Genomic DNA, 27,762 nt, shown 5'->3' with positions numbered 1-27,762 from the left:
TTGATGAAGTCCCACAAGTTCATTTTTTCTTTTGTTTCTCTTGCCTTTGGAGACCTGTCACGAAGGAAGTTGCTGTGACCAATGTCAAAGAGGTTGCTGCCTATGTTCCCCTCTATGATTTTGATGGATTCCTGTCTCACATCGAGGTCTTTCATCCATTTGGAGTTTATCTTTGTGCATGGTGTGAGAGAGTGGTGAAGTTTCATTCTTTTGCATATAGCTGTCCAATTTTCCCAGCACCATTTATTGGAGAGACTGTCTTTTTTCCACTGGATGTTTTTTCCTGCTTTGTCAAAGATTAGTTGCCCAAAGAGCTGAGGGTCCATTTCTGGGTTCTCTATTCTGTTCCATTGGTCTTAGTGTCTGTTTTTGTGCCAGTACCATGCTGTCTTTGTGATCACAGCTTTGTAGTACAGCTTGAAATCTGGCAACATGATGCCCCCAGCTTTGTTTTTCTTTTCAACAATTCCTCGGCGATTCAGGGCCTTTTCTGGTTCCACACAAATTTAGGGATGTTTGTTCCAGCTCTTTGAAAAATGTCATTGGTATTTTGATCAGGATGGCACTGAAAGTGTAGATTACTCGGAGTATCATAGACATTTTAACTATGTTTATTCTTCCGATCCATGAGCATGGAATATTTTTCCATCTTTTTGTGTCTCCTTCAATGTCTTTCAGGAGTGATCTGTAGTTTCTAGAATACAGATCCTTTACCTTTCTGGTTAAGTTAATTCCAAGATAACGTATGATTTTTGGTGTTATTGTAAATGGAATGGATTCCCTAATTTCTCTTTCTTCAGTCTCATTGTTCATGTATAGAAATGCAACTGATTTCTGAGCATTGATTTTGTATCCCGCCACGTTACTGAATTGCTCTATAAGTTCTAGTAGTTTGGGGGTGGAGTCTTTTGGGTTTTCCATATAGAGTATCCTGTCATCTGTGAAGAGAGACAGTTTGACTTCTTCTTTGCCAATTTGAATACCTTTTATTTATTTATTTATTTATTTATTTATTTATTTATTTATTGTCTGATTGCTGTTGCTAGGACTTCTAGTACTATGGTGAATAATAATGGTGAGAGTGGGCATCCTTTTTGTGTTCCTGATCTTAAGGGAAAGGCTCTCAGCTTTTCCCTGTTGAGAATGATGTTCGCTTTTGGCTTTTCATAGATGGTTTTTATGACATTGAGGAATGTACCCTCTATCCCTACACTCCGAAGGGTTTTAATCAGGGAAGGATGCTGTATTTTGTCAAATGCTTTTTCTGCATCAATTGAGAGGATCATATGGTTCTTGTCTCTTATTAACGTGATCTATCACACTGATTGATTTGCGAATGTTGAACCACCCTTGCGTCCCGGGGATGAATTACACTTGGTCGTGATGGATAATCCTTTTAATATACTGTTGGATCCTATTAACTAGGATCTTGTTGAGAATTTTGGCATCCGTATTGATCAGGGATATCGGTCTGTAATTCTCCTTTTTGATGGTGTCTTTGACTGGTTTGGGGATCAAGGTAATACTGGCCTCATAGAATGAGTTTGGTAGTTTTCCTTCTGTTTCTATTTTTGAAACAGCTTCAGGAGAATAGGTATTATTTCTTCTTTGAATGTTTGGTAGAATTCCCCAGGGAATCAATCAGGCCCTGGACTCTTGTTTTTTGGGAGGTTTTTGATCACTAACTCAATCTCTTCATGATTAATCTGCCTGTTTAGATAATCAGTTTCTTCCTGTTTCAGTTTTGGAAGTTTATAGGTTTCCAGGAAGGCATCCATTTCTTCCAGGTTGTTTAATTTATTGGCATATAGTTATTTATAATAGTTTCTAATGATTGTTTCTATTTCCTTGGTGTTGGTCGTGATCTCTCCCCTTTCATTCATAATTTTATTAATTTGAGTCCTTTCTCTATTCTTTTGAATAAGTCTGGCCAGTGGCTTATTGATCTTATTAATTCTTTCACAGAACCAGCTTCTAGTTTTGTTGATCTGCTCTGCTGTGCTCCTGGTTTCTAATTCATTTATCTCTGCTCTAATCTTGATCAGTTGTCTTCTTGTGTGTGGGTTAGGCTTTTTCTTCTGTTCCATCTCCAGCTTCTTAAGGTGAGAATATAAGGACTGCATTTTAGATTGTTCTATTATTTTGAGTGAGGATCGGATGGTTATGTATTTTCCTCTTAGGACAGCCTTTGCAGTGTCCCATAGGTTTTGGACCGATGTGTTTTCGTTCTCATTGGTTTCCATAAATTGCTTAAGTTCTTCTTTAATATCCTGGTTTACCCAATCATTCTTAAGCAGATGGTTCTTAGTTTCCAAGTGTTTGAGTTTCTTCCAAATTTTTCCTTGTGATTGAGTTCCAGTTTCAAAGCATTGTGGTTTGAGAATATGCAGGGAATAATCTCAGTCTTTTGGTATCAGTTGAGACCTGTTTTGTGACCCAGTATATGGTCTATTCTGGAGAAAGTTTCATGTGCATATTTTCCTCTTTTTTTGCGTGTTGTAATTTTTTGTTGGAAAATGGACATTTAAAATTGTGTATGACAGCAGTTTTGGATACCAATTCCTTACTACCCCATCTTCAGGGACGTCTGCTTATTTGTTTGTTTAGTGGTTTGGCTGACCATTTTACTAAAGTCTGTTTCCCCTTCTTTTCAGAAAGCACAGAGTTGGCCATGTGCACATTCACCTTGGGATCATAGTGATTTTAGCAGAGATCTGCCTCACTGTCTCTTCTTTTGATCTCTTTATTAATGTCTGTCACTATTGGTATCACACCTAGCTGGAGCTCATCAAAAATTGCTGGCTGATTTTTCTATTGTTTTTGACAATGTCCTGGGACACAAATTGCTTCACAGTTTGATCACATTAAATCTGGGCCTCTCTGTCAGGTTAATTAAAAAAATATATATTTAACTGTGGTTAGGCACATATAACAAGGTTTACGATATTTGACATTTTTTAAAAAGATTTTGTTTATTTATTTGTCAGAGAGAGAACACGCACAAGCAGGGGGAGCAGCAGGCAGAGGGAGAAACAGACTCTCCGCTGAGCAGGGAGCCTGATGCGGGACTCGATTCCAGGACCCTGGGATCATGACCTGAGCCATATGCAGACGCTTAACCGACTGAACCACCCACACATCCCAGTCTTTACCATTTTTAAGTATACAGTTCAGTACTGTTAAGTATCGTCACATTATCGTGCAGCCAGTATCCAGAACTTTTTCATCTTTCAAAAGTGACTCTACTCATTAAACAACTCTCTCACTTTCCCTCCCTGGCATCTACCATTCTACTTTATGTTTTTATGAGTTTGGCTACTCTAGATATCTCATGTAAATGGAATCATACAGTACTTTTAGTTTTTGAAACTGGCTTATTTTGCTTTACACGGTGATCTCAAGTTCCATCCATGTGTTGAATATGTCAAAATTTCCTTCCTTTTTATTTATTTATGTATTTAATTTTCTTTTTTTTTGCAGAGAGAGAGAGAGAGCACATAAGTTGGGGGGAAGGCCAAAGGAAGAGGGAGAGAGAATCTCAAGCAGGCTCCACACGTTGGGCTCAATCTCACAACACTAAGATCATGACCTGAGCCAAAATCAAGAGTCATATGCCACCCAGGCACCCCAAAATTCCCTTCCTTTTAAAAAAATTGTGGTAAAAACCACATAACATAAAATTTATGACTATAATATTTTTAAGTGTATAGTTCAGTAGTATTAAGTAAATATACATTGCTGTGAAAGATATACTAGAACTTTTTTGACTTGTAGAAACTGCATGTCTCTGCTCTTTAATATTCCTTATTTTTCCCCTTTTTCACCCAATCCTTGGTACCTACAATTCTAGTTTTTTGTATCCATGAATTTGACTACTTTAGATGCCTCATACAAATGGAATCATATAGTAATAGTGACTGGTTTATTTATTTTAGTATAGTGTCCTCAAGGTTCATCCATGTTGTAGCATGTGACAGGATCTCCTTTCTTTTTAAGACTTCATTGTTTTTTTTTTTGTATAGACCCCATTTTTAATTTATTCATCCAACTTATGGGTGATGTACCTCTAAGCTATTATGAACAGTGCTGGTATGAACATGGGTGTGCAAGTGTCTCTTCAAGACCCTGCTCCCCATTCTTTCGAATATATATCAGGAAGTGAGATTGCTGGATTATATGGTAGTTACATTTATTTTAATTTTTAAAATTTTTAAAAAGATTTTATTTATTTATTTGGTAGAGAGACAGAGAGCACAAGTGGGGGGAGGGGCATTTGAGAGGAACAAGCAGACTCCCCACTGAGTGTATGGCCCAACATGGGGTTCAGTCCCAGGACCCTGAGATCATGACCTGAGCCGAAATCAGTCAGTTAACCAACTGAGGACTGAGGCACTCAGGTGCCACTAGTAGTTACATTTTTAATGTTTTGAACAGTTAACCACCCCTCCATAGAGGTTACATCATTTATAGTCCCACCAACAGTTTGCAAGAGTTTCAGCTTTCTCATATCCATGCCAATACTCTTTCTTTTTTCCTTCTCTCTCTCTTTTTTAAAGATTTATTTATTTATTAGAGAGAGAGAGAGTGCACTTGCACAAGTGTGTGTGCATGAGTGAGGGGAGGGGTAGGGGGACAGGGAGAAGAGAAAATCTTAAGCAGACACTCCACTGAGCACGGAGCTGAATGTGGGGATGGATCCAACAACCCTGAGATCATGACCTGCGCTGAAATCAAGAGTCGGTTGTTTAACCAACTGAGGCACTCAGGCGCCCCTCCTTCTCTCTTTTCCTGTCATTGCTCTGTGTAATAAATGGAAATTTAAGAAGTACTGAGTGCTTTCTTAGCTGAAGCCAGTATTTTTATCTTCAAACTATTACTGTAGCTGCTATAGGATAATATATGAAGTATGAGATCATGGCTAGAGTAAAGTCGTGCTTGATATAAAACCTAGTGCTCACTTCTGCAAATAATGAATGTATAGCATTTATGTGGGTATACTCTATTTTTAGATATTATATTTATTCAATACTTTATGAAAATTATCAAAACTAGTCTTATAATATATTTTGGAAAAATATAGCTTTAGAAACTAACATTAATTTTGAAGAGTTTTAAAACAAATAAACAATTATCTGGAGGAAAAAGCTAACCTAAAAACTTGAGGAAAAATTTCATCACAATCAGGGGAACTGAGCATTATCTGAATCTCAAATATTATAAAATTATGTTGATATTTTTGCAATACTGTCCTTTTTTCCCCTAGTGTAGCTATGTGTATACATCTAAAATAGAGGAAATTATGAAATATCTGCTGTTTGTCCCAACTGCTATTTAAGTAAATGAACTCATTTTTTATTCATGTAATTAATAGCTTTTTCATTGTACAATAATTTCTATATTGTAATTTCAATAAGTGCATTTCTACATAGATTTTCACATTTAATTGCTTCAAATTCTTAGCTTTTGTACCAGGAAGCTATGATATGATACTTTTTCATTTTCTGAAAAAAGTAAACTGTGACTGGTATTAAAGTTACCGTTTATACTAAAATTTTTTAGTTAAGTGAAAACAAAAAATTAAAAGCACTACCAATTTTTTACTGCCATTTTATAGATTAGTTAAATATAATATACTTCCTTTATATTTATTTTATATTTATCATATTTGATTGTGATGTAAGTCTTCTGATTTTAGGCCTTTGAAGACAATTTAATCGAAGCAAGGAAAGAAATTGAAGTATCACAGAGTAAATATAACGCTCTATCGTTACAGTTGAATAATAAACAGACTGAACTTAACCAGAAAGATATGGATATTACCCTTGTCAGGCAAGTATATTTGATTTTTTAAATTTAACATTATAGTAAAGTCATTTGTTAGTCGGAATGACGACATATATGTTTATTATGAGCACTCTAAAATGACAACAGTATGTCTTCTATGAGGACATATGTTTGTGTATTGAAACTATCTGGAATTATATATACTAACTGGGAATAGTTAACTAAGAGAATCAGGGGTTTCACAGGATTGGGAAGAGCATTCTCGAAGAGTAGTCTTGTCTCCATTTTTAATAAGGACAGTGCATTCACTCAGTGTTTCCTTCTAAAAAGTTACCAGCCAGGCGTTATATAATATTCATTATTATCCTAATAGCCAATATATGAGAAATCCAATTTTGGCTTTTTATTTTATTATGTTCTTAATAGTTTTAGTTTTTGAGATATTCTTTCTACACCAAAATGGTTAATTTGTATGTAGTACTTCTCACAAAGTAGGGTTACTTGAGAAACTTGTGTTTCTAAGTGTTTTGAAATATTTTATACTACCTATTAACTTATTTCAGTTACCTTTATCAGAAAATGGTATTAGAATAAATCATAAATGTATAAATGCATATGCATGCATATATACATGTTACTCATATACACATACATACAGATACACGCATGTATGTATGTGCATTTTTTACTTAAACTAAGTAAACTATCAAAGTTTATCATATACTTCTATAAGACAATTTCATTCTCTGATGGTACTATCATATATTTATATACACACACAAATGTGAGATATTTATATATGTAATATGTATAAATTTTATGTATTTGTATTATATTCATTAATAATATTTGTGTTGTTAAAACTTGATATGTAAATATATTTTTGTATATGTCTACATTCAGTACATATTTATATGTCTTTACATATATTTAGTACATTGCAAGAACTGTAGATATGTCAGGGCAGAATTTTTGGTTAGGTAGCAGTTAATGTATATATATTAATTTATTACCTAAGCAAAAATTTTATATCACAATTTAAAAATCTTCTTATCATAGGGTTGAGGAAAAGTATAAAATTAAGGATGATAGATTGGTTGGCTTATCTATGTATGGTGTAATTAATTTTTAAGCCTATAATTTGATAGAGTCAGAAAAGTAATTTTAAATAATTATAGAATCATACGTTTGTAAGAAATCTTAAAATTATCATTTATTCCTGCCTTCTTCTCAGTAAGATAATATGCCTTTTAGTCTTTGCTTGATACTTTTGGTTTGTAAGTTTCTCAGTACTTTTCAAGGCTGTTCTTTTCATTTTATGTCGTTTAAATTTGAACATTGTTTCATATATTGAGTTGAAATTTGCTTTTTTACAATATCCACCTGTTTATCTTGAATACTTATCTAGAGAATCTCAGAAACAATCTAATCTGTATTCTGTAGCGTAGATCTTCAAATAATTATTTCCAAATAATCTTCAAATAATATCTTTGTAACTTTATCTTTTCATTAATTAACTATTATTTCTCATAATTTTTCATGTGTATATTTCATAGATGTTGTACTATTTTTCAGTTGCATTTCTGAATTCATTCCATATCATCATCTATATCATCAATATTTTTCTCAAAATATAGCACCTATAATGGTACAAAATATTCCAATGATGACCTTTCTCTTTTAGGGTATGATTTGGATGGAACCTGGGATATATTCTAGGATGCAATGCAGTGTTAAGTGCATGACTTTAATCTTTCCCCTTTGTGTACTTGAATTTAGTGTATTACAAGAGCTATAAGCTGCAGTAAATAAGGCAGTAATATCCACAGATGGACATTTTCTTACACAATGGTAAAATAATGGATCATGTGTAATTTTAAGAGCTTGATTATAAGGACTCATACAGGAGGAGAAAATAGTGCAGAGTTGGAAGTGTGGAGCAGGGGACCATGACTCAAACCCTCATTATAGGGTGAGAGTTGATGTATCTGCAGTGTTTCTCCTGAGTTGTCTGATTAAGGGTTACCTGTTGGGTATATTATATGTCTCCTTTCCTTCATCAGTTTTATTTCTCGGAGGGGGGTGGTGGTGATTAGGATGTACCAGTATCATTTTATTGAATCTATATATTGTACAAAAGCCACACAAAGCCATAACTGTGAGAAAAGTATTCTAGGCACTTTCTTATTTGAATACACTTTTCCTTATTGGTGTATGATAGAGTTGACCTAGTTTTATTTCGTTATGGGCTTATTTCTTTGGAATTCATAGTCATTTGCATACTTATTGAATGTTCATTTCACCCACTGTGATATGCAACATTGTTATGAACTATCTCAAATGATTTTTACCTTGAGTCATAGTATAAATAAGTGTATAAGCACATACATAATAAGGTAATGTCTATAATGTGTATAGAACATCTGAGTATATACTTAGAACTTGCAAACTTGCATAAAAGTCCTAGCTAATTAAGTTTCCTAACTAAAATTTTTGCCTGAATAGGTAAGGATTCTATGATTACATGGAGGGTGGGCTAAATTACATGGATGTGGGCTATTGTTAATGAGTTGGGATTTTTTCTTAGAAATTACTTGCAAATCTGTTACAAAATTAAAAAAAAATAAAAGTCAGGACAGTACAGTCATAATCTGGTTTAGAAATATCATATAAGTCAGAATCCTGAAATTGGATTAATTACCTGGATTGCTAGTGTTCCCAGGGACGTAGCAGATGCAGGTGTAAATTATTTCTGTAAGATGATGTAACAATTCTGTCCTCAAATTATATCCACAGTTTTGTGAACTAATATCTAGCACATGGTCAGAATTAGCAAGTATGTAGTAAGGCAAGAATAAAAATTAAAGATATAAGGACTAGAATTGAAAGGAAAAGAACCAATTATTTCCCTATAATATGATTAATTCCCATAGAAACCTCAACTTATAGAAACATTGGTCAAATTAATAAGTGGGTTTAACACACTTGGTAGATACAGTGTTAGTGAATAAAATTCAGTTGCACTTTTTATGCCAGCAAAAAATGAAGAAATGGACTTAATATATGGAAATAATACAATTTACAATATAAGTAAAAATATGAAGAGTATGTATAATGGAGATGCTTATTACCTTTATACAGAGAACTGGAAAACATTGACAGAAATAAAGGGACTAATATGTGTAGGGATATGGTTTAGAAGGCTCCGTATGATAAAGATGTCAGTTCTCTCCAAATAGATATTGAGATTTAGATTATCAACAACAGGAAGCCGTTACCAGCCCCAGACCAGAAGGAGCAAGGAGAGGAGCCATTGCCAGATCTCTGTAAAAAAAAAAAAATCTATCCTGGGAGAGGCTGCCTATTAGAAGTATCTTTAGACACAGGATCATTGACACTGCCAACTGTGGCTCAGCAGTGAGGGAGTCAGGAGATGAGATACCTTGACTTTTTTCTCTTCAACCCTCTTTAATCACCAGCCAGCTCTCCAACTAATCACATTGAGTCAGAGGCAGAGCACAAGGGACCAGTGTACTGCAGTCTGTAGAGGTCAGCCTCTTAGACTAGAGTACTGGAGAGTAGGGTAGAGGTGGTGAACATTGGAGAGCATGTGGGGCATTCTCCATTACTGCTCTTTTTCAGAGCTTTCCCAGCATTCATTGCTTATTAATTTTTTGGCAAAAATTTTAGAGTGAACTTGATTATTTTTTGTTTGGTATTTAGTTAGAGCATCAAATTTATAAGTAAACCTGAGAAGAATTGGCATCTTAATGATACCAGTCATCCTGTCCCAGAGGATGGTATGCCATTCCATTTCTTTCAGTACCTTTGTATCCTTAGAAGATGTTTTAAGTTTCTAAAGGGTTTTGACATTTGTTGTTAAATTTATCCTAGCTATTTCATGTTTTTGTTACTATATTTCCCATATAGTTTCTAACTGATTTTCCTTTTATTGCTTATAGTTTTTTGCTGTACTTGTTTGATGTGCTATGATTTCATGGGTAAAGTGTTCACAGTTCTTTTGTTTTTTTGTGAATTTTACTTTTTTGTGTGCAATTTTTTTTGCCTTGGATTGAATTCTTATGGAATTAATATTGTTCTTTATTTTTGTTTACATTTTTATGATAACAAACAAAATAGGTACATAATTATTTGGTATAATGATACATATGAATTATTTATAAATGCATGCAGTACAACAAAGTACAAAGAAGATAGAGGAAAAGTATTACACTTAAAATACAACTCAGGAGAAGTAACAACCATCAAAATTTTATGAGAATCCTTGATTTTTCTCAATTTATATTTATAGGTTGAAGATTAGGTGGGCAGAATTTTTTAGATAAAAGGGAGTATATTGAACATGTTCTCTTAACAAGTAGACTTTAGTTTTTGGTGATATGATGGAACAATAAGACACTGGTGTGAAATTGAAGGAATTATTAAATCTTTTCTCTATAAAAACCACTAACCCTCTCTCTCTCTCTAAAGCCAGGAACGAAATGACATGAAAAACTTTGGAGGTCAGTGTCTTTTTTTTTTTTAAACTACATTTCATCTTCATTCTGTTTTGACATCCTGCTGTATAAACTTTGGAAAATAGAACATACATTCAACCATTTTAACTCCCCCTGATTTTGCATCTCAAGGTATATAACATTTATATCCACACTGATGAAAGACATTTAGGATTAGTCCTATATTTTGCTTCAGTGCTCATCACTAAACTTTTTACTTTTGACGTGTTCATTCCTGTACTCTATTTTGATTCATCTCAGGGTCTTCCCTGTTGCTAGCGTATGCTTTCTCTCCCATTGGCATTAGATTTAGCCATGTGATTTATTTTGGTCTGTGGGACAAGAATGTAAGTAACATATGCCATGTCCTAATGTTTTAAAAGTCATTCCTTGATTTGCCTTTGCTTTTAGGATAGCTTAGAAAGCCACCTGCAATGTGAACAAGCAGTAAATCTCTGTTTTTGTAAACCATCAGGATTTTTTTAAACTGCAAAATAACTTAGAGAAGGTGCTTGAAACCCTCTGTCAGTCTCTGGTATCAAACTTGATCTCTACAGGGATATTCCTAATTTATCCCATGGCCCACTCTGTCCCTTAGATAGCATCACTATAACTGAAAGATCACTGGATTTATCTTTCAGGAATCCAATATTTTTAACAGAACTTAACATTCTTCTTGAGATAGGAGAAGACATTGTTGGATCTCAGCACTGTCTCAGTTCAAGCCACACTTTTCCTTTACTCTTTTTCATCTGTGCCTACAGGAACTTCTCAAGTTTGAACCTACCAATTAGTTTTATTTTCCATAGTTTTTATTTTCCTTATAATTGCTCTCATTATGTGTTTTGATACTATTACAGCACCTTTCTTTTTAACAATCTTCCTTTATGTTATGCTTTTCATTTCACCCATTTAATAACTGTCTTATCCCATATATCCTAGAAAACAGAGCCTGAGAGAAGGATTAAGTCCTGATTACTTACTTGGATGATTCAATTCCAGGGGAAAGTGAGTAAGAGAAGAACGAGGCAGGCAAGGATAAAAAGTAATTCAAGGAAATGCATTATTGTGCTGGCTACTGCTTCGTGGTGAGCCATGAAGAGACAGCAGGTCCACTGAATTTACTACTCAGGTTGATTCCTGACAAGCTGTGGGAGAGAAACCATGCTCTAGAGCAATCCATCAGATGGAAAAAGAGAAAAGTTATCTATCTGGTTTCTTCTTGTGTTTTGTCTTTCATTGGTAAAAGTCGCTTATACCATGCCTGTGTTATCGCATTTATCCTAACCTGGAAGTGGCACAAACATGCTAGGAATGCAGCTGGTTGACTTTAAACAATGAATTCAGAAGAGCTGTATACATTTCATAGGTGGAGGTGGTAGTTAGTAAGCTGAGACAGAGCAAGGGAATGAGATTCGAAGAGGCAGGTGTGGGCTGAATCTGAACATAAGCATAAGATGTGTCTACTACACTAACAAATACAAGATGGGACAGGAACTGTCTTAGGTGCACTGTTTATAGCGGTGAACAAAAAAGCCCCTCCCTTCACAGAGACTTTATTAAGATCATCTTCACATCTTGTCTTTCCGTTGATAATTCAGAGAGGTGTGATGGTTTCTTTTTCATACTTTTTCTAGACCTTCCTTCTAATTCCTTCAGTAACTTCTTAGAGGTATACTTTTCCTCTGAGTATGTACAATAAAATTTCTTTTTTCTTAATTCTTAGTACTCCTCCTTTTAGTAAGTCCAGTTTGTTTTTCTTTACTCGTTTTCAGATAAGGAAAGATCTAGACAAATTCAGTATTTACTAGTGGTCCAGAGGTATGCCTTTTGTAAGATTTGTTTGTTGCTTACTTTGACACCAGTCGAGTTCCACGTTTCATATTTGCAACATTGGTGTACATTGATCTCATCTACTTTTCAGAAGATGGTGTGGGGAAGCACAGAGGAAGAAACTTATCTCAATAGTGTAAGGTGATGCTTCCACTCCGCTTACTGGGAGTATGCCCAGGACATAGCATGAGATGAGAGACAGGGATATGCTGGTCCCTTAGGTGATTTTTCATCCTCAGGTGCCTCATAGTATGAGTGTTTCCTTACTCTTGAGTATGTATTTTTCTTTTCTTTTTAAATATTTTATTCATTTATATGAGGGAGGGAGAGAGAGTGAGAGAGAGCATGAGCGGGGTGGGGGTAGGAGCAGAGGGAGAAGAAGACTCCCCAGAAGCAGGGAGCCCATTGCGGGGCTTGATGAGATCATGACTGAGCCTAAGCAGATGCTTAACAGACTGAACAATCCAGGCGCGCCTTGAATATATATTTTTTTCTGATTAAAGATACATATATTTTGTTCCACATGACCCTTAAATGCAACCCAAATACTGATCTTCTCTTTAAGAAATAACAAATGTCTTCTAGCATTGGAAGAGAAGTAAATTTGCTTTGTTTCACATTGCACTGAAAAATTGTATTTTTTTTATCCTCATCATGTCCCCATTCTAAATGCAACATTTACTTAGGTCTCCTGGCTAACATATATTTTGACTAAATACTCTGATAGAATTTTAGCCTATCTTCTTTGATAATTTTTACCAATGTTATTCTTGAAAAGTGGAAGTATTCAGCAAGCATTATTACTGTTGGTCTCCTCTCCCCTTCTCTTGTGAGCATTACATCTCATGCAGGCATTGTGCCATTATTGATTCTGTTTTTTCTCCTCTCCCGTTTTTGGGCTGTTACTTCAAATTTTTGTTTTTTTCAAATAGTTACAGAAAGATGATGCTATAGTCCAAATATTTGTATCCACCCAAAATTAATATGTTGAAATCCTAATATATAATGTAATGGCGTTAGGAAGGGGCCTTTGGGAGGTGTTTAGGTCATGAGGATAGAGCCCTCATGAATGGGGTTAGTGTTCTTGTAAAAGAGACCTCCCAGAGATCCCTAATGTCGTCTACCATGTGAAGATACCACAAGAAGTCTACTACTAAGAAGAGGGCTCTTACTTGGCACTCTGATCTCTGACTTCCAGACCCTAGAACTAGGAGAAACCAATTTCTTTTGTTTGTAAACTACCCAGGGTATGCTGTTTTGTTATAGTGGTCAGAAAGGACTGAGACAGCTGGAGTGTGTTCGGGTATCTCTGTGGGTGCAGGGGTTGTTGTTGTATTTGGAAAACAACATTCTAAGCATATAGAAAGCAGAGCATTTCTCCCATATTAATCTTCATCCATCTTCAACAACCATTAGCATATCTCTTTTGTTCCTTCTTTTAAGACTTATGAGAATGAATTATCAGTTTGAAGTTAGAGGTTTAAAAAGTTCCATTAAAAATACAGTCTCCAGAATACATATTATAAAGTGTATTTCTGTGAAATTTATCTCTATAAATAATTTTCTCTTCTAAGTGAACATACACAATATGCTCCAGTTTTATATGATGTATATCACAGAGGATTCACTACCACAGAACTCTGGAAACCTCTGTCCCAGAAGGGAGGTTCTCCCGGACCCTTAGTGCTGTCATTACTCACACCCCAGTTCGTTTGTCCTCCTCCTTACCAGTTGCACCCCAGATGGGTTAGAAGGAATGGTGTTCTCCTCATGTTGCTCTCCTTCCTTTTGGCTTTTATCCCCCCTATCTTTTCTTCAATCTGGATTAAAAGAGTCACAGGAATCCCAGTCCAAACCCCAGAGGTTGCAAACCAGTGGTGCTTTCAGGAACTCTGGTTTGGAAACTTAACTTGCCTTTTGGGATTCCTTTGAATACATTTAAAGTTCTGTATAGTGTACAGTGAAAGGTCGACTTACCCACTATTCAAAACTGATAACTGTTGTTGGCATCAGTACTTAGCAGTTCTCGGAGCTGAAGTGTAACTTACTTTCAATAAGTAGGTGGTACAATGTCTGTATATCCAAGGTTTTAATACTATCAAGTTATAAAAAAAAATGGGTAAGTATTTGGCTTTGAAAGTCAGAGTCATTCTATCAATACTTTGTAGGTGTATGTGATAAATATTAAATACTTTATATGTTATTTCTTTTATTAATATGTTCACCTGCGGTAAAAAACAATAGATGAAAAAACTGGAAGTCGATCTCTAACCTTCGATGAACACAGTTATTTAGCTGAGATGATCTTTATTCCTGCTTTTCTCTATTGATTGCTTGTTTTGCATAGGAAGGAGCTGCAGGAGCTGCAGAACCTTTACAAGCAGAACAGTGCGCACACGGCACAGCAGGCAGAGCTGATCCAGCAGCTCCAGGTTCTGAATATGGACACGCAGAAAGTCCTGAGGAACCAGGAAGATGTTCACACGGCCGAAAGTATATCATATCAAAAAGTATGCTTTTATTCTGTCATAAAAATGTAGATTTATATGTATGAACTTCTAAAAAATATATAGAATTCAATATTTTTCAATTTCAGCATTTCCTTATTATTCCCCTTTATATGGTTCTTCAAAATTAAAAATGAAATATAACTCAACCTGGTAATATTGGAAATTTTGTGACTTTTCTTTATGGCCATTAAAGCTGAAATATTTAAAATATAGATGCAAATTTACTCTATAGGATATTGTGTTTATAAATTGGCATTTTGATATCTACTATAAAACATACCCTGAGTGTAGCCCCCAAACCAGGAAGAACTTGGGGAATGGAATTACTCAGCCTTCTATTATGAGAAATTATTCATCAATTATGATTCTAGTTTATGACCTAAAGCAGTTTTTCATTATAGAATTTATGCATTATTTTATTGGCCAATTTGCACACACACAGATGGGTATGCTGATGAGGTCTTCAGGATCATATTTTCCAAGGATTTTTGTTTATTTTGTGTTTCTTTTAAGTAGTCATTTTACTTTACAGTTGTTTTAGGAACCTCTCAAGAAGGCTTACCCAGCTATTTAGGTAGGCTGACTGACTCAGCAACAATAATTGTGGCTAGTAATTAAAAAGAAACCACTTTCATTGAATTCTTTATGTTTTGTGTAGTGTACCAAGTTATTTATAGAAATAATTTAGTTTCTGTATAGTCAATCTTACAAGATTGATTTTCTTCCCTTATAATAGTTGAGGCAGCCAAGGCTTGAAAGTGGTTAAATAGTGCAATCTGTGTTGTTTTTTCTATTTAACTTACTCTTCTCCTAAAAAAGGACCATGAAAATCCAATATCTATAATTAACATTTTTGTTAGTAATAATAGTAAATAACTATTAAGTAAACTTTAAACACATATATTTTTAAAGATTTACTTATTTGAGAGAGTGAGAGAGTGGGGGAGGAGGGGCAGCAGGAGAGGGAGATAAGCAGACTTTCCACTGAGCTTAGAGCTCCACGTGGGGTCGGATCCCACAGCCATGAGATCATGACCTGAGCCAAAATTAAGAGTGGGACACTCAACCGACTGCACCACTCAGGCACCCCTAAACACGTAGTTTTAAATAATGCTTTGGAACAGAGGTTTTCACTCTGTATTCTGTATTCCTCGAGTTGCCCTCAAGATGTGGATGATATCAGGTGAAAGGGTAGTAGTGCCTGTTCTCTCCACTTCGAAGAGAGCAGCTTCACCTTTTTGTTTTGTATGGTAGGATTGCCCATTACGCTTTTGCTTCTAAACCAGGCTCCACTGCTAAAATGACTTGAAAAATTGGATATTATTAGTAACTTTAATTTTTTTCATGTTTTTCACTTGTATATTTACCTCAAACATTTCTCTCTCAATTTTTGCTTGAAAGTCCCCACCTATGGCAATTTATATTCAAATAATGTCTTTAAAGTTGCTTGGTAATAAGTCTCATAACTCTTTTATGTGCTAATAATTCTTTTTCTGTTTCTACTCTCAGCAAGAAAGAACTTGGTAAAGAGGAAGAAAAAAATAGTGTTTCCTTTGCTGTTTCATTTTTCAGTCTTGTGTTCTAAGAAATTTTTTTACTTAACTAAAAATTTGAGACAAAATGTTTCAGCCTTAATTCTATTTTTTCATTGATTTTTCCTTAGCGACCTCTGCAGAGCAATCATCTCTTTTATAACCTGCCTGAAAACTTTTACAGATTCTACATAATTTCAAACAACTGAATACTTAAACATTTTTAATTAAATAATTGTTACCAAAGTACTGCACGCTTGTGATAAACTTTCAAATAACACAGAAGTGTATGAAACAAAAAAATTGTCTTCTGCACTCCTCCCTGAAGCCCTTGCCCCAGCAGTAACCACTCTTAGTATTTGAATGTATCCGAGAGTTTCTCTAGAAGAACAGAATATTTTTAAGTTATCTTCTTTGTTAAATACACAAACATTACAAGAATACATTATTATAAGATATTGAAATAATACTGTAGAAGTCCTGATAGTGCTAGTCTAACAGATTTGAATACCCTTCCACTCACCCCAACTCATTTCATCCTCTCCCCAGGGGTAATCGTTTGAGTAGTCATTCCAGATTTTCATGCATTAGATATTTTGTGTGTATATACGTACACACATACCACAAATCTAGTCATATTATAATTTTAATATTTATTAACTTATACTATACTTATTGTTCTTTAATGTCATTTTTTCAAGTAATATGCCTTGAATTTTTTTTTGACAATCCATAGAGCTCTGGCTCTCCTTCTGCTCCTCTTTGTCCTCCAGTATGAGGATATATAGTGTGGATTTACAGTCTAGTTTGATGATTATTAAGGTCTCCCTCTCCAACTTTTTGTTCTTATAAACTTGTCCACAGAAGATGTTTCCCCTCTCTTCTCTAGCATCATTTTTCCCCCTGATGGACCATTCCTTACCACGTACAAATAGGCTGATTTGGGGGAAAGAACAAAACACACGACAAAAAACATGTATTGACCTCACTATATTCCTTTTCTTCCCTTCCTTCTCCTTCTTTTCTTTCCCAGCAGTATTCCTTGAAAGACTTAAGTTGTCTCAAAGTTCACTTCTCCTTTTCTCTCTTGAACCAGCTCCAGTCAAATGTTTGTCTCTTTCCCTCTGCTAATATTTCTCTTCGGAATTACCGGTGACCTCCACATCACTCAGTTCAATGATCTTATATCAATCTTGATCTTATTTAACTTATCAGCAACGTGTGTCTCAGTTGATGACTCTCCTTGCCTTGAAATACCTTCTTTTTTTTTCCCTCCTGGCTTGTGGGCACCTGCAGCTGTGTCGCTTTCTTCCTTCAGTTCTAGCTGTTCTCCATGTCACCTCAATGTTATAATGTCTCAGGCCCAAATCTTAGGATGTCTTCCCCCCCCCCCCCCCATGTTTAAACTCACACCGTAGGTGATTTTATCCAGTCACCTAGGCTTTCAGAATCAAAACTGTCCCTCAAATTGGGTTATCTACTCTGGATCCCTTCCCTGAACTTTAGGAAAGAGTATACGTAATTGTCTCCTTAACATTGCTTAACTTGGATGCCCAGTAGGCATCTCAGACTTTACATCTTCAAAACTAAACTCTTGTGCACTCTACCTTCAATACATGCTTGAAATTCTGCTACTTTTGCCATCCGTGCTGTCACCATTCTGTCCAAACCACTATCATGTATTACATGGACTACTGCAGTAGTTTCCCACTTTGTTTCTCTGCTCCTGACTTTATCCCCTTTGAGTCCATTCTCAACACAGATGCCTGGATGTTCTGGCTAAAACTTAGCAAGTCAAATTAAATCCTTCCTTTCTTCAGCTCTCTCCAGTGGTTTCCTGCCTCATAAAAGTAAAAACCCAAGTTCTTGCTACAACCTAGGAGACTGTACATGATCTGACTCTGCATCACCTCTCTGATCTCATCTTTGCCTTCTCTTCCTTCTCCTTAATCTCTCCATTGCAGCCACACTTAATTCTGTTTTTTCCCTTGAACATCCAGGTATTCTTCAACGTCAAAGTCTTTGTGCTTGGTTTCACTGCCTGAAAGCTCTCCCCACTGTTATCTTCATAGGTAACCTTTTAACTGCCTTTATTCTTTACCTCTTACAGCCTAAAATCTAATTGATCACTGATATTGAGTAGAGGAGTAAGAATGGTGTATGTTGTAATGGTAGAAGTACATACCTGGGGCCTGTTCTTATCCTAGGTTAGGAATAAGAGACTCTCTTAATGAAGTGATATCAGTGATATTTATTCTGAGAAGATAAGGCATCAGTGAAACAAATTAGTTTCTTAAAACTCTTCTTATATGAACTCTACCTCAAGCCATAAATTCCCTAGCCAAAATCGTTACTAAATTTGGAGAGGTAGAGCCTATCACTCCAGTTTGGAGAACTTGCCATAATTGCAGCCTTGATCTGGGATACTTTTTGAAATCTTACACACATTTCCCCAACATTATGACCATCCACTCCGAGAATCATTCCAGATAATGAGAGAGGTGATGAGAATATGTTTTGCTTATGAATAGTACAGAAGCAGAAAAAAAAGAGCAAACTGACATTACTGCTTTAAAGATCTGCCTTACTTTCCTCTGTGTTTAGTCTCTTTTTTGTCCTGTCTTTTCTCCACTTTGAATTCCTTTTTCCTCTTTTACTTGTTCCTCAAAATATACCTCCTGGAGGTGTGGTGTAGGAAACTTAACTGATTTTTAACTTGATGCTCATTCTGAAGTTTTAATTCTCATTGTAGTATTTTAATTTGAAAGTTATTTTAGGTCCTTACAGTCATTCACTCATAAGGTTTTTTAAAATTTTTTTTATTTTTCAAGATTTTATTTATTCATTTGATAGAGAGAGAGAGCACAAGCAGTGGGACAGGCAGAGGGAGAGGGAGAAGCAGACTCCCTGCTGAGCTGGGAGCCTGATGTGGGGCTTGATCCCAGGACCTGGGGATCATGACCTGAGCTGAAGGCAGATGCTTAACCATCTGAGCTACCCAGGCGCCCCTTTTCATAAGGTTTTTATTAGTATACTCAACTACACTCAATTCAGAAGTCCTTGATTATTTATTTATATTTTGTAAATTTTGCCTGTGGTTAGTAAACATTACAATTATTTTCCCTTGGTTGTCTATGTGTAAATAGTCATTTACAAAAATACAAAAAAAAATTTTTATAATTCCATCTCCAAGAGGCGAATACTGTCAACATTTGGAATATTTCCCTTCAGTTTTTTAAAATGCATTTTGACATATCTGTGGATACACTAATATCTTTTACTTCATTACTTTACTACATTATAAAAACAATATCATGACATATAACTACTTTGGAAATAATAATTTATTTAACCATATTTCCAGTGTCGATAATGTTTGTTGTTAGCATTTTTTACTATTGTTTTTTTTAATTTTTTAATATTGTAAATAAAGCTGCAATGAACATCTTTGTTGTCAGTTCAGACTATAGTATTTATTAGAGAATATTGAATATGCAGACATAGAGACACACACACACACACACACACACACACACACACACAGGGCCAGGAAACCATTCCTTTTATGAAAAAGCCAGTAAGGACATATTAATGGTGTACAATTTAGTCTCAGTTCATACATAAAGATAGTTTTGTTTAAGTTATTAAATGTTGAGAATGCACAGGGGATCATGAAGTTTGAAGGAGACTTGCCTTCCACATGAGAAATGATCGGAAATGTTAAATTATTGAAACTTAAGGAGTTGTGTACAATGATATCACACTTCAGATAGTGCAATTTAAAAAAATCATAGATGTTTATTTGAATGTAAGAGTATTTTTAAACTTTTATAGGCATATTTTTCTATCTTCATTTAAATATCATTCTAGCCCATTTAATATTTTAACTCTTTGGGTGAGTAAATGGTTCTGAATGGTGTAGAAATATGGAGAAACTAAGAATACAAGTAGAAAGGCTATCCAGTTGGGGCATAATCATAAATAAAGAATATAAAATTTTACTATAAGCCAGGGAGAATTTGTGTTTCCATTTATACACATTATTTTAGAAATGTATTATGTAGATTGAGGTACTAATTCAGTCATGTACAGCAACCATATAATAATGGTTAACGTTTGTTGAGCTTATTGTGTATTAGCAACTGGGGAAAGGCCTTTTGTTTCACTGTTTAAGTTTCACACCAACCCTATGTGGTATATTATTATTCCTTATTATTTTATAGATCAAGTGGCCAAGGCTTAGAGTATTGTCGGAAAGTGGTAGAATTCAAATCCACGTAATCTTGGTTTCAGAACCCACAACCTTAAACTCTGTTAAAGCCCACTGTATAGTTCCATTATACGTAGAATAATGTGGTCATATCTTTAAAGGATTGTGTAAATAGATTCTATAAACTTGCATTTTTCATTCTATCAAAATTCTTTCAATGTTCAGTAATTCTGATGGTGGAAAATTTATCTTGATATCTAAGTTAAATGTTACTTAAAAGATTCCATTGCTGGACACCTGGCTGACTCAGTCATTAGAGCATGTGACTCTGGATCTCAGGGTCGTGAATTCCAGCCCCACATTGGGTGTAGAGCTTACTTAAAAAAAAAAAAAAAGATTCCATTGCATTCTTTTTGGTGAAAAGGGATCCTTGTATGTTACCATCCTTGGTGAAAAGGGCCCCCACCATTCTTCTTCAGCCACTCATTCTCCTGGTTATAAAAATTTGGTTTCTTGGGGCTCCTGGGTGGCTCAGTCATTAAGTGTCTGCCTTCGGCCCAGGACGTGATCCCAGGGTCCTGGGATCGAGCCCTGCATCGGGCTCCTCTGCTAGGAGCCTGCTTCTTCCTCTCCCACTCCCCCTGCTTGTGTTCCCTCTCTCGCTGGCTGTCTCTCTCTGTCAAATAAATAAATAAAAAAATCTTTAAAAAAAATTTGGTTTCTTTTCTTTTGCTATGGTGTTGCAATTTTTAATTTTTTTGACTTTTTTTTTTTTTATTAGATATGGTTTTTTTCCCCCAAAAAATATATTACTGGTGGAGTTCAAGATGCTGAAATTTGTGAATGATCACACTGCTTTATTTATCAAAAATAAACAGTATGCTACTGTTTAGACCTCTAGTGTTCACTTCCATCAAATTTATTCATTCTATTCCTGAAGCATTTTACTTAATACTTAAGTTTATTCCTTGTCCACATGTATTTTTCTGATTTTTTCAAATAAATTTGAGTAACCTAATGATCCATGAAACAAGATGAAATTGTTTACTTAAAAGTAAGATTTTCAAATATATTTTCACGTTAATTTTATTCCTTACAATTAATAATTGGGGCTTAGCTGTAATGCTCAGGAGTTGAATAAAATATTACACTAATAGTTTATCTCCTGTTCTTACTAAACTTACTTTTAGAAAAGTAAGTTAGATCTTCTTAACTTACTGTTTCTAATGGAGTTTCTTTTTCCTCTTTCTCTCAATTCTCTCTTACTCACTTTTTTTTTTGCTTTCCCTCCCATTTCTCCTCCTTTCTCCAATTTATTAAGTTGATTTATTTCATAGTATTCATTTCATTATCAGAAAAGATAAAATCAGTTGCCCTTAGTGGTAGGTTGAGGGGAACATGTATGGGAGACAAAGATGAAGAGAAAAAACTGAAGAAAACTTTGAGCACAGGGAAGGGGTGGAGTCATATTTACCCAGAGGTCCCCATAACAAATCATTAGTCTCATACACAAAACCTAATAATGTGGAGGACTTCTCTGGAAGAGACACCCCCATCAGGAGAAATAAAAGTAAGCTAGTGTGTTTTCTTCCTCTGAGCTTATAGCCATCTGTCTAAGTTTTGATTGTTTTTCTACCTTTGCTCATCATTTATGTATGTGTGTGATTTAACTATAGATGGGGATTGTATCAACATTTATAACTTCCAGACCATCTAACATGTTTGAGGTACTTGATATGTGTTTTATCACTTTTTCTTCTATTTGATGATAATTATATGACACAAGCAATATCAATTTGGGAAAATAAGGTGTTGTGTTATACATTCTTTTAATTTAAACTGCATGTTAAATCACAGGGTTTTTTTTTCTCATTCTTCTGCTACAAACAGAGTTTTCAATGGAAGAATTTATTATCTCGGTCACAGTAGCAAATGGTATACTTACTAAATAAGGAAAATTTTATTCTTTAAGCCATTGAGTCACAGAGCATATGCACTTCCAAGATTGTTAAGGTTAATAAAATATCTTCTTCCTTCACACTAATAAAAATAAGGGAAGACGAGTACTTCGATATAAGTCCCTGAAAATTAAAGGACTTGGAGTTTGGGGTCCTATTCCTGGAGGTAATTTGCTTTCTGTCCCCTGGAGTTCCTCTTAACTTTTTAAACTTCAATTTCTTCAACAGAAAATAGCATGAAGAATAGTAAGCATCCTGGATTATGGAATATAATGATTAATACTTGTATAGATGGAAATGTATGATTAAATGTTTTCGTAGGCCAGAATCTTGGAAAAAATTCAGATCCATTTTTCCTTTTTGGACTATTAGAGGAAAGAAACTGTAGAGAAAAGAGCCTCTCTGAAAACTGTCGTAAGCAATTGTTATTGCTAATAAAGAAAAAGTTACTAACTCCAATGCCTAAACCAATGCAGATGAGTTAATTTCTTATATTACCTAATTTACTCACTTGAGAACTTTTTTGACCCACTCTACACTTCTTAATGGGATGAGAATAAAATGGTATTTAATGGGGGACTGGAACATCCTGAACCTTTGTGTTCTTGCAGGATCTCCTAGAGAAATAAACCTTCTATTACCGTGAGGCATTGTCACCCCAAAACACTTTAGAAATAAAAATAGACTTAGCCTCCCTGGAGACTTTTTTGTAGCCAAGTTTACTGATGGCGTGGGGCCTTGAATTAAATATGTCTGGGGGGCTCTCTTTGCTCCCTGCACTCTAAGTCTACAACTGAGTGGTCTTATTGCTACTGATAAGTGAAGTTCAATCAGCCATCAAAGAAAATAGGCAAGTAGGAAATGTGTATTTGGAGTAAGAACTAAGGAATAAGAGAGTTTGTCCCAATTCCTGGGGCAGAGCTGATCTAGATCATCTGTTCCAGGCTTTCTTGATTCTTTTCCACCTGCTGCTTGGAAGGATGGGTATTTTCAGAGAAAGACAGAGTTTGCCTCAGTGTCTAGAGTTGCCCACTGGTCATATCAGATCAGGCCAGGGCAGCTGAATAGGAGTACACCTGTGTAAATTGCATGGCAGAGAGAGCAAAGTGGAGAACACGAGAAGAGAATAGTTAGTCTTCCATTTTTACAGAGGTAGGAAAGAAGGGAGACGTGAGAGGAGACAAGAGAAGAGACATTAAGACAGAGCCTTCTTTCATTTATGAATAGGCCCAGAGCCTTGTAACTGTGAAGGAAGATCCCAAGACATGACACCCAAAGAAAATATACCACACCCTTGGCACTAATAGTCAGTAAATTGGTCCTCAATCCTGACCACACATTCTTCCTGTACTTTGAGCAGTGGAAGGGAAACTATGAGTTTTTCTTTGTCAACACAATGTTCATGAGATTCTCAAATAATTGAAATCTATAAATTCTTTTTTTTTCATCTATTTTTAAGTTGAGGTATAATTAGGTATTTGTAAATTCTTTAATATTTTAAATATTTAAATATTTATTTTTTGTATTATTTTCTTCCAGAAAGATTCATTTGTGCTGGTTAAAAGCCAGCTAATATTACTAAGGCATACAATTAAGAGAGAAAGTAGTTAAATAATCTTTTAACTGAGTAAGTGTGTATGCTGTTAGGCAGACCTTCATTCATCCTAGCTTGAAATCTCTAGACAGCCTAGCTCTTGTCTCCAGATTTTGTTTTTTTTATTTTCTACCTGAACTCAATCATGAAAGCAGCAGCACAGCACAGGTAGGTCACTGTAAGGCCCACTCTGTTCCCTTCATTATTCCTTAAAGTGGTCAGGTTCCTACTCTCTCTTCCCTCCTAGATTGATGGTATCAACTGTGGACAGGACATTGGACATACTCCCTGGTCTAAAGGTAACTGGGAGGGAAAGTACAAATTCATGTCCTGAAATTCTATGTAAATCATTAGGGCAACTTTCCTTTATAAAAATTGCTTAGACTTTGGCTATAAGGTGAAATGGATTATTTGAAATATCTATAATAATATAGTATAATCCCTTATAGCACATAAAAAGTATATTGAGCCTGTTGTGTCAGAGGAATGGCTTGGTGAATCTTGTTTTTATGACAAGGTATGTGTCTGAAAAAAGCATTAAGAAAAGAAGTTTTAAAGCCTTATTAAATTTTACACTTTAAAAAATTAAAGTATAGAATACATACAGAAAAGGACTCTGCCATCTTTTGTGTAGTTAAGTTTCTTCCCTTGAGGCAAGGCCAGCTAATGGAAGATTCTTCCAATCTTCGATTAGATGAGCAAACCCAAAAAACTAGTGTATTAGCTACATACTTTTGAACTTGGGAATTTCGCAAACTCCCAAATTTGAGCAAAAACCCTGAGGGATTTTGCTTTTGTTATCAGATCTCACTATCTCACTGTTAACCTTATTAAAAAAAAAAAAAAAGCCTTAATTCTTGGGTCACTTTCCCAGTGTCATCAGCAAATACACATTCTTTCTGTAAATTAGTTACACAAATTGAATTATGCCTCATATCACAAGCGTAAGTTAGGAGTTTCATCACCAAGTAAGTTCACGAGTATTGGAGGAGTACCACTGTTAACCATATGTGACTCTGCACGAAGCCACTTGTATACACATACCATATGCTTTCTCACAGTTTTAATAAACTCTAGTGTTAAATTTTTAAGTTCGTGCTTCCTTGAGTTAAAAAATTGAAAGTCATCTATCATGCCTTCAGAATATTGCTTCTGTTTTGTCGCACTCTGTTGAAGGTCTTCAGTGATCCCCTGTTGCCTCCAGGAGCAAGTCCACCTTCCTTACCCTGGCAATCAGGAGTCTACACTCTGTCTACGGTCTTACTGCCTGACTGCCTCTTGCTTTGCCTTCTGCCCCCCACCTCCTCTGCTGCAGCCGTAGATGCTAATTTATACTAAATGGGAATGTATCAGTCAAACTTAATGAACTCTCAATGACTCTTGGTTTTTCTTTCAAATGTACATATTAGGTTCAGTTGGGCTGATAGATCTTATGCTCCCTTTCTGTCCCTTCCTGTAACTGCACATAATGTTTTCACATTTCTGCCACCTTTGGAATTACTTTTTGTTTTCATTCAGTTCCTATAATAGTATCATAGTTCAGTTCAGGTCCTTTCTTTTACATATAGTCCTCTAAGTTGAATATAACTAGCTTAAAGTGTTTTCATCCTCCTTAGGAATTTAGCACACTTTTCCTGTATTACACTGACCAATAATACATATTGCCTTTTTAACATTAATTGTAGTTTTATGTTGATATTGGATTATATTATTTAGTTTTCCATCTGTTTATATCTTACTTCCCCTTGTGTTAAAATCACTTCAGGGCAAGTAGTAGTATGTCATATAGAGTTATAGATATGTATATGTGTGTATGTATATTTACACAGACGTGACTATTTTATTTATTAATAAATTTGGATATATTTTTTGAAACAGCTTTACAATGAATTACATATTTGTTTTGAAACCACAAAATCAAGTGAAGCTATGCTCCGGCAAAGTGTTGTTAGTCTGCAGGATCAGCTATTTCAAAAAGAGCAAGAAAATGTTAAATTAAAAGAAAAGCTTCAGGAATTACAAGGAGCACCCTATCCCTTACCGCAGGAAAGTGATTCAGAGCACTCAGAACAGGTGAGAGACATTTTCTAAAAATGTTACCCAATGCAATATCATATTAAATTGTCTCCTACAAATGACTAAAAATTTTTAAATAGTATTTAGAATATAAGACTTGGCAGATTGTTTTGTATAGTGCTATTATACTTTGTAGACATGAATATTATATGTAATATGGACTTATATAGAGATGCACATAGAAATACAAGGTATAACTGGTGCAGTTATGATGATGAAACACTTGACCGAAATATAATAATGAACAGCAAATTTAAAAAAACTTTTTTTAAATGATTTTATTTATTTGAGGTAGAGCAAGAGTGAGCGAGTGAGAGAGCAAGCGAGAGAGAGAGAGAGAGAGAGAGTGAGCACAGAGGGTGGGCAGAGGGAGAGGGAGAAGCAGCCTCTCCACTGAGCAGGGAGCCCGATGCGGGGCTTGATCCCAGGACCCTGGGATCATAACCTAAGCCGAAGGCAGACGCTTAACTGACTGAGCCACCAGGCGCCCCAGTGAACAGCAAATTAATAGATCATGCCCATTTTGAAACCTAAACTGATGACATAATGGAATGGAAGGAATATATAATAGGAAGTCTCATAAAGTAGTTGCTATAAAGCCTTGGTATATGGTACTTAATACCTTTTAGTCCCAATTCTGCCACTGCCTTAAAGTATGGTTTTGGACAGGTTACTTGACTTTTCTACCTACTTCCTGGTGCAATTCCTTAGGTAGTACAAATGTAAAGATTGGTATGTAGGTTCAGGAGTCAGATAAACTTGGGATCAAATCACAGCCGTGCCTGTGAGCTTTGTGAACTTGAGCAAATTCCCTAGCCCTTTCAGCCAGAGTTTGCTTGCAAATAAAATGTCGATATTACTGCCCTCTATGTCATACAGTTTTGTAAGCATTCACAAGATCATGCATATTAAGTGCAGATTACCTTATCTTCAAGGTAACTTTCAGCTCTAAATATGTAAAGAAAATAGTCCTATTCCTGTAAGTTTATTTAAGTGTTAAGGCACTTGGCATTTCTTTAAATTTTAGAATTTATTAATTTAATTCAGAAATAAAATTAATACAAACAGGTAATTAAATGTTTATTAATGATCTTTTTGCAGGAATCTTTGAACAGTAATTCTTGAACCCAGCATATTTTGTCTTGCTGACAATTCAACCTTAAGACAACAATTTTTAAATTTGTATTGTATTATATTACATTTTTTTGATATCAGGTGCACAGGATTTATCATAAAATTCATATCATGACACAGTATTGTGTTACATACATAGGCCCATTTTATTTATTTTAATTTACTTATTTGTTCATTTATTATAATAAATGACCTTGGTCCCATCAACTAAACCAAGAATAGAGCATCTCTAATGATTTACATCTGCTTGTCTGGTCCTCCCTTCTCTGGTACCCTGATTCACCAGAGGTAACCACTAAACTGTTTATCATTTTCATTATGGTTTAAAAAGTTTTATCACTTATAAATTATGAGGAAATAGTATTTTGACTCATTGTGTTATTAAGATTCACTTATGTTGTTTGGTATAGCTGTTTATTTTTACTGATATACAATATTCCATTTTATGTGATTATATCATAACTACTTGTACATTCACTCGTAGATGAGTATTTGAGTTATTTCCAGTTTTTGCTATTATGAATAATGCTGCAACTGACATATTTGTGCATGATTCTTGGTACATATATGCATACATTTGGTGGAACATGTATCTAGGAAAGGAAATCCTGGGT

The 27,762-nt window shown here is 35.1% G+C and overlaps 1 protein-coding gene across 5 annotated transcripts in view; it reads left to right on the top strand.

Moving 5' to 3' along the window:
• The window catches only part of CNTLN (centlein), a 286,705-nt gene that overhangs the window by 97,794 nt on the left and 161,149 nt on the right, over positions 1-27,762 (top strand). For 3 of the 5 annotated variants that reach the window (XR_015727497.1, XM_045780215.2, XM_045780214.2), the window contains exons 6-8: positions 5,696-5,829; positions 14,482-14,644; positions 25,817-26,011. Coding sequence is in view for 4 of the 5 variants with exons in the window: in XM_045780215.2 (XP_045636171.2) it covers positions 5,696-5,829; positions 14,482-14,644; positions 25,817-26,011 (492 nt within the window). In the remaining variant the exon portion in view is untranslated. The remainder of the gene's footprint in view (positions 1-5,695; positions 5,830-14,481; positions 14,645-25,816; positions 26,012-27,762) is intronic. The other 2 variants (XM_087869621.1, XM_045780217.2) reach the window with 2 other exon arrangements.

Source organism: Ursus americanus, chromosome 18 (genome assembly GCF_024610735.1).
Source record: "Ursus americanus isolate L20-20 chromosome 18, mUrsAme1.1.p, whole genome shotgun sequence".
In the NCBI taxonomy this organism is placed as follows: Eukaryota; Metazoa; Chordata; class Mammalia; order Carnivora; family Ursidae; genus Ursus; species Ursus americanus.
The sequence above is the reverse complement of the archived record's forward strand: the minus strand, read 5'-3'. Positions and strand labels throughout refer to the sequence as shown.